Raw genomic sequence first — 7090 nt, 5'->3', positions numbered from 1 at the left:
AAAGTGAGTTCCAGGTAAGCCTAGGCCACAATGAAACTCTACCTTGAAAAAAAAAAACAGTTCAGGATCGATCTCAAGCTTGTAATCAAGAGATTGATGTAGAAGAATCGCAAGATTGGAGCTGGGGCTGGAGAGATGGCTTAGTGGTCAAGGCGCTTGGCTGTGAAGCCTAAGGACCCAGGTTTGGCTCTCCAGAACCCATGTAAGCCAGATGCACAAGATGACACATGCACACAAGATGCTGCACGCATCTGGAGTTCGAGTGCAGTGGCTAGAGGCCCTGGTGTGCCCATTCTTTCTCTCTCTCTCTCTCACACACACACACACACACACACACTCTCATAAAAAACAAAAAATGGAGCTGGAGAGATTGCTTCGTGGTTAAGGTACTTGCCTGTGAAGTTTCAGGACCCAGGTTCGATTCTCCAGTACCCATGTAAGCCAGATACACAAAGTGGTGCATGATTCTGGAGTCTGTTTGCAGTGGCTGGAGGCCCTAGTACACCCATTCTCCCTCTCTCTTAAATAAATAAATATTTCTTAAAAAGAATGCTGGGTGTGGTGGCTCACGCCTTTAATCCCAGCACTCAGGAGGCAGAGGTAGGAGGATTGCTGTGAGTTCAAGGCCACCCTGAGACTACATAGTGATTTCCAGGTCAGCCTGGACTAGAGTGAGACCCTACCTTGAAAAACAAAAAACAAACAATCAAAAATTAAAAAAAAAAACAACAAAAAAACAGAAATCCAGAGGCTACAGAGAACTCAACACTAAATCAGAGTACCAACAAGTCTGCTAGGGAACATTGCGAAAGAGGGGATGGAAAGATTGTAAGAGCCACAGAGTGGGTAGGAATACTCACGGTCCCCCACTATCCCACAGAGACTGACTGAGGCCTTCATGACCCCACAGTGAATACCAGAACCCCACTGAGGAGGGTCTCCAGGGTAGCGAGCTACGGCGAGAAGTCAAGAAAGAATCTGTCACAATTAATATAAAAAATTTTAATTAAGGAGAGAGCTAGCTAGTATCAGTATTCATCTCTTTCCTTCCTGGCTTGAGACTGATTGACCAGCTGTTCATGCCATCAAGACATCCCACCATGTTGGATCCTATCCCCTTGAGCTGTAAACTGAAACAAACCCTTTCTCTCATAAGTTGTTTCTGGCCAGGTATTTGGTCACTGCAACGGGAATGTAACTGGAGGCGGGGTGGGGGAGTTAGAGAGAGGGTCAGGCCGGGCCCAGCTTCCTTCTGCCTGTTCCGCTGTTCACCAGTAGCTGACAGGGCCACAGGCCTTCATTCGCCCAGCCAGCCCGTGGCTCTCCTTTGGGTCAGCCCATCACCCCATGGAGGGGACTACTGCTAAGGGCGGGATGACAGAGGCTGATCCTTCAGGAGAAAGCATCCATGCCACAGGCCAGGGGAGGGAGCCGCTTCTAACGTCCCCTCCCTCATCCTGCACCTGTGGGGCGGGGAGGCCCAACCGCAGGCCTGGATTCCAGCGCACAGGCCACACTGACAGGTGTTTCTTTCCGATGCTTACTAGGTGAGTGGGGGTCCCTCCGCAGTAGGGCTGCGGAGCAGGCTCTGCGGATGGGGCTCCTCCGGGCTGTGGAGGGAGACGAGCTGCAGGCCCTTCCAGGGCGGGTGCCCACTCCAGCCCCAACAGGTAGGCTTCCACTTGGAGTTCCAGGCCTGGGCACAGAGAGGGTTGTCATGAGGGGCAGCAGGCGCTGAGGAGGTGGCCGGGGGTCCAAGGCGCGAGGAGGGCAGGAGAAGGTACCTCTTTGATGCAATGACAGGCCAAAGCCAGGAGGGCGAGAAGACCCAGGACTCCTGCGGCAATGGGGACCCCCAAGGGCATCTGCAGCCCCCAACTAGCACCAGCGTTTTCCTGAGGAGGGGGAGACAGAGTGAGGGGCTTATGGAGACCGGAGGAGAGGGCGGGAGGGGCGAGGTTCTCACCTGTCCGCCCCACGCCAGCGCGTTCCGGAGCTCCATGGGTTAGGCTCCCTGCACCAGAGCCCCGGGCCTCCAGGCTGCTGTCTCCCGGGGTGCCGCACACCACCGGACTCTCCAGCCGGCACCAGGTCCAGCCCGGGGCGAATGACCCGCGGGGCCTCTGCTCGGGGCATTCCACCCTTCGAAAGTGAAAGCGCGCTTTCCCGGCCCCCTGGGAGGCAGGGAGGGGCAGCAAGAGGCCGCTTGGCCCGCTCGCCCCAGCCCGGGAGGGGTCCTTCGTGGGGGCCCCCGGACCCTGCACAAGCACCCCATGGGATCGACATACGGCGGACTCCAGCGCTCACGCGGAACCCCCGACCCCCACCCAACAGCTATTTCCCGCAAATCATGGGTATTCCCCAGAGCCGGTTCCTCTGGCGCCCTCTGGAGCCGGTGCCGGTCGAAACCATTACTGGGCTGTCTGATGGACTGCTGCTGGACACCCAGTTTCCCCAGCTGTGGGCGTCTGGTGGCGTTCATATAAGGGAAACTGAATCTCAGAGATAGCAAGAAACTTGCCAAATCCCAAAGAAGATGAAGGACGAAGTCACGTGGGAACTTCTAAATCTGGGCGCTAAATAAATAAATAAAAAAATAAATAAAGCCCAGCGTGGTGGCACACGCCTTTAATCCCAGCACTGAGGTAGGAGGATTGCTGTGAGTTCGAGGCCAGCCTAAGAGTACATAATAAATTCCAGGTCAGCCCGGGCTAGAGTGAGACCCTACCTCGAAAAACCGAAACCAAGACCAAACCAAAACAAAAGAAAGAGTAAATAAATAAGCTGGGTGTGGGGCTGCAAACATTTAATCCCAACACTTGGAATGCAGAGGAAGGAGGATCACTGTGAGTTCGAGGCCAGTGTGGGCTAGAGTGAGACCCTCCAAAAAATAATAACAACAAAAGCCTGGGCACTTCCCAGCCCTGCCCAGGCTGGCACCTAGGACAAGCCAGCCTCAGCTATGTTGTCATGGAGTTGAATATAGCCCCGAGCTTTGGGCCTTCCAGCAGCACGTCTCACCTAGCTCCCCAGGTGGTGATAGAGATCTAGGAGCCAAGGGTCTAGGGAGGTGTCCAGGAGGGGCTGAGGTCAAGGACACTTTCTGAGACTTGAAGTAGGAAGCAACACCTGCATGAGGAATGTACTCACCCAAAGGTGAGAAAGGCCATGGGTCAGGGGAACTAGAGGAGGTCATGCTGTTGGGGTGGGGAGGAGACATTTGGACACAGGTCTGCACGCAATGGCAGTACCATGCGCCCATGCAGGCTGCTTGGAGTGCCACTTCCACAGGACGAGGAACTCCAAAGATTGCTACAGTCCTCCAGGAACGGGGTGATAGGCTTGAACAGATTCTGTTTGCTTCCTCAGAAGGAAGCAGTTCCAACTCCACCTTGATCTTCCCTTCTCCTGAAATGTGACAGGATACATCCCTGTTGTGTGAACTGTGGACTCTTACAGCCACAGCTTCCTGTCACATGGGCTGGGAAAATAGCTCACCCAGTTAGGATTGCTTTTGCTGTGTGGGCATGAGGATGAGTTCCACCCTCACTCGGCTCCACAGCGTCCATGGAAACAGCCGCTCACGCCTGCAGTCCTAGCACTGGTGGGGAGAGAGACAAGAGGATCCTCAGAGCGCTCTGGTGAGCCAATTTTAACAGAAAAAAATTAGGAGCTCCAAGTTCAGAGAGACTGTCTCAGAGAAATAAGGTACACACATGTGCATACACTGCACACACACACACACATGCATCCCCCCCCAAAAAATTATCATGGGTTGGAGAGATGGCTTAGTGGATAAGGCACTTGCCTGCAAAGCCTAAGGATCCAGGTTCAATTCCCCAGAACTCATGTAAGCTAGATACACATGGTAGCACATACATCTGGATTTCATTTGCAGTGGTTGAAGGCCCTGGCATTTCCCCCCCCCCGTAGTCTCAGGGTGGCCTTGAACTCACGGTGATCCTCCTACCTCTGCCTCCCAAGTGCTGGAGTTAAAGGCATGCACCACCACGCCCGGCCTCTCTCTGTCTCTCTAATAAATGAAGAATAAAATATTTTAAAAAAACAAAACAAGGCTGGAGAGGTGGCTTACTGGTTAAGGCAAAGGATCCCAGTTTGACTCTCCAGAACCCATGTAAGCCAGACACACAAGAGGCACATGCATCTGGGGTTCCTCTGCAGTGGCTGGAGGTCCTGGCACTCCCATTCTCCCTCTACCTGCCTATTTCTCTCTCAAATAAATAAATAAATAAAATATATTTTTAAAAAAATTATCAGCTGGGGGTGTGGTGGCACATACCTTTAATCCCAGAATTTGAGAAACAGAGGTAGGAGGATCACTGTGAGTTCAAGGCCAGCCTGAGACTACATAGTGAATTCCAGGTCAGCCTGGGACAGAGTGAGACCCTACCTCGAAAAGCTTATCACAGAAAAGCTGGGGAGAGGAAGGAGCTTGATCTACATAAACCACCATAAGCCAGCTGTGCAACCAGCAACCTCCACCTCAGAGGCTTCACTTCACACCGAGTTCTCACTCACAGAGGCCTGCATCCAAAAATACCTCTGGTTAGTGGTACCTTCCACATCACTCGACATCTAATTCATCCATCTTGCTCTGTACCCTTTCCTCTCCCTTGGTGAAAGAGAGATCAAGGCTGTTGTAAGGCAGACTGACAAGGGTCCACATCATCACTTCCCAAGATTTAACACCAGGGATCTTAGGAAAAGGTGGGCTCTGACAGTTGTCTAGGCTGGGGCCTGAGAACTTGCATTTGTTGTTGTTGTTGTTTTATTTTGGCTTTTCAAGGTAGGGTCTCTCTCTCTAGCCCAGGCTGACCTGGAATTCACTATGTAGTCTCAGGGTGGCCTTGAACTCACAGTGACCCTCCTACCTCTGCCTCCCAAGTGCTAGGATTAAAGGCGGGCATCACCACACCGGGCTAGAACTTGCATTTCTAACAGGCCCCGTGGTGCTGATGGCGCTGATGTAAGGACCAAACTTTGAGTATTGAGCGGTCTGGCATGTACCGGAAGTGACTCACGTAGCCACACCTAATGCAAAAGAGGCAGGAAGATGGGATCCAGTGATTTACGTAGGACCTGAAGGAATGAGGATGGTAAACACAGTGGATGGAGTGGGGGGAAAGCACAGCTCTCCCACGGGGAGGGAAAGGGTGGCAGTATCACTGTTGAGACGCAAGGGAAGCCATAATGGACTCTGGGATCCCTTCGCTCTGACTTCACACTGGAGCCCACCCTCGTTGATGGACTCCCAGAAGAAAGAGGCAACGCTACACTAAACTGTGGGCAGGGTCAGAGGGCAGGCCTCCCTGGGACAGAGGCCGTAATTCTCTCACCCACTGCCCCCTTTTCACTCTCCTGGAAGAGAGAGGACCACGGAAGCCTGGACACTTCTCTGCCCCCTTGCTTAAATGCTCCATTCCCTTCTCTCTGCAAATCTGTTCCCCATGGAGGCGACAAGTCAAGGCTGCAACCTGTTTCCACCAAAGTCCGGATCTTAGGTCCTAGTGTCCCTTCTCCTCCCTCTCCTCACTCTCCCCTTACGTGGCAGGAGTCACCGGGCAGTTGCTCTGTGGTGTCAGCTCTCAGCAGGGGCCATGGGAATAAGGGCAAGAGAGGATTGGTGTCTCTATACCCAGACGGGCCTGCGGAATCCCAGAACCCTGAAGAGGCGTGGGATGGGAAGGAATTGACGCCCAGCACCTGGATCACACCGTACTTGAAGTCCAGCTCCCACACTTCAAAGCTGGCCACTTGAAGTGGCCAGAGACCTCTGAGCCCCGGTCCACAAGTTTGCAAAATGGGGATTTGCAATTGCTCCCCGGGGCCTTGGTGTGCAGACAGGCTGCTGCTTGCACAGCCATGAGCGTGGAATGCCGGGGAAGTGGGGGGGGGGTGCAGGGTGCTGAAGCCTTTCTTCTGGAAGGTTCCACAACCCAAACCATCCAAGACTGGAGCTTGGGGCAGGAACGCTCTAGCCCCCCGCCCCTATCTCAGTATTGGAGGACTGAGGGCAGCACTACCTCCCTCTCTTCCCCCTTTACCGGGGAAGGAACCGGGCAGACTCTCTCCAAGCTGTGGACGGTAGTTTTAGGCCCACAGTCCCGCCACGAAGAGGCTGTTACTCCGCCAATCCTGCCACAACTCCATCTGCATGTGAGCTCCTGACAGTCTCTGGTCCTCGCCTCATTACTTTATCCAAAGGCCTGACCTTGACCGTCTCTGTAGGCAGGGTAAGAAGAAGTCCAGGCCGGCAAGTCCCAGCCTCCTGGGGCCCTCAGGTGAGAGAGGATACCCAAGAGGGGACCCACTGACCTCTGGACTCCCTTGTTAGTCTGGGGACTGCAGTTTTAGTGCAGTCCTGCAGCCTCAGCAAGCCCGGCTCCTGTCACCCCCATGCGCCTACCCGAAAGCCTTCGAGTGGGGCGCTAACTTCGAAATCCCAGCATCCATTATGCCACGCACTCCCTGGGCTCTCAAAATCCTACTGGCGTCCCCTTCACCGGGCTGCTTTTACATCTGCTCCAGGACCGGGAAGGTGAAGGTAGCCAGGGGCTGGCAGAAACGCTCTGGGTTAGCCTGGTTCCAAGCTAGGCCTCCCCCGACCCCCGGCGAGGGGTGAGCAGTCTGGACTGGTAGGCCAGGGGTTTGGGCGGGCGCGGCCGCTAGTGTCCCCCCCCTCCTCCGGCCCCCGCCTCCGCCCTCCCACGCACCTGTGCTGGCCTTCCCCCAAGCCCTGGGGGCAGCGGGCAGACGGCGCTGGGAGATCAGAGGACTCGGAGGAGTCGGGCCCAGGGGGAGGGGGCGGGGAATTTCCCCCCACGCCTGCCCGGGCCTGCTCCCCTCCCCCTTCCCCGCAGATGGGGGGCACCCCTGGGGGAATTCCACCGCTAGGCGAAGGCTCCGGAGAGCCTGGGCTGGGGTCCTAGAGAGGGGAGGAAATGGAAAGGGGGAGAGGGGGCGGGCTGGGACCGGGGGGCGCAGCTGCCATCCTCCCCAGACACCAGCTGCCCCTGCCTGTCGCGGACCGAGCGTCCACGATTCCTGCCTGTCTCAAGGGTGCGGTGGG

The 7090-nt window shown here is 55.2% G+C and overlaps 1 protein-coding gene across 2 annotated transcripts; it reads right to left on the bottom strand.

Annotated features, from left to right (window-relative positions):
• Positions 1-987: 987 nt before the first annotated feature.
• Positions 988-3260, bottom strand: LOC123453322 (translation initiation factor IF-2-like). 2 transcript variants are annotated; one of them, XM_045130299.1, is made up of 4 exons: positions 3151-3260; positions 1967-2174; positions 1785-1895; positions 988-1696 (listed from the first exon to the last, which is right to left on the bottom strand). In XM_045130299.1, the coding sequence occupies exons 1-4, from the start codon at positions 3218-3220 to the stop codon at positions 1453-1455; spliced, it is 633 nt and encodes a 210-aa protein (XP_044986234.1). In that variant the 5' UTR covers positions 3221-3260; the 3' UTR covers positions 988-1452. The 2 variants fall into 2 exon arrangements, with proteins under 2 accessions (XP_044986234.1, XP_044986233.1); XM_045130298.1 differs by lacking the exon at positions 3151-3260 and having other exon boundaries at positions 1967-2310.
• Positions 3261-7090: the final 3830 nt, after the last annotated feature.

This window comes from Jaculus jaculus, chromosome 11, assembly GCF_020740685.1.
Source record: "Jaculus jaculus isolate mJacJac1 chromosome 11, mJacJac1.mat.Y.cur, whole genome shotgun sequence".
In the NCBI taxonomy this organism is placed as follows: domain Eukaryota; kingdom Metazoa; phylum Chordata; class Mammalia; order Rodentia; family Dipodidae; genus Jaculus; species Jaculus jaculus.
This window is presented reverse-complemented; position numbering and strand designations above follow the sequence as displayed.

Excerpts from the sequence above, each read along its gene's own strand:
- LOC123453322 (XM_045130298.1), bottom strand. The coding sequence starts at position 2,286 with ATGTCGATCCCATGGGGTGCTTGTGCAGGGTCCGGGGGCCCCCACGAA. Across the intron at positions 1,896-1,966 it reads CGCTGGCGTGGGGCGGACAG|GAAAACGCTGGTGCTAGTTG; the intron begins GTGAGAACCTCG and ends CCCCCTCCTCAG. Across the intron at positions 1,697-1,784 it reads CCTGTCATTGCATCAAAGAG|GCCTGGAACTCCAAGTGGAA; the intron begins GTACCTTCTCCT and ends CTCTGTGCCCAG.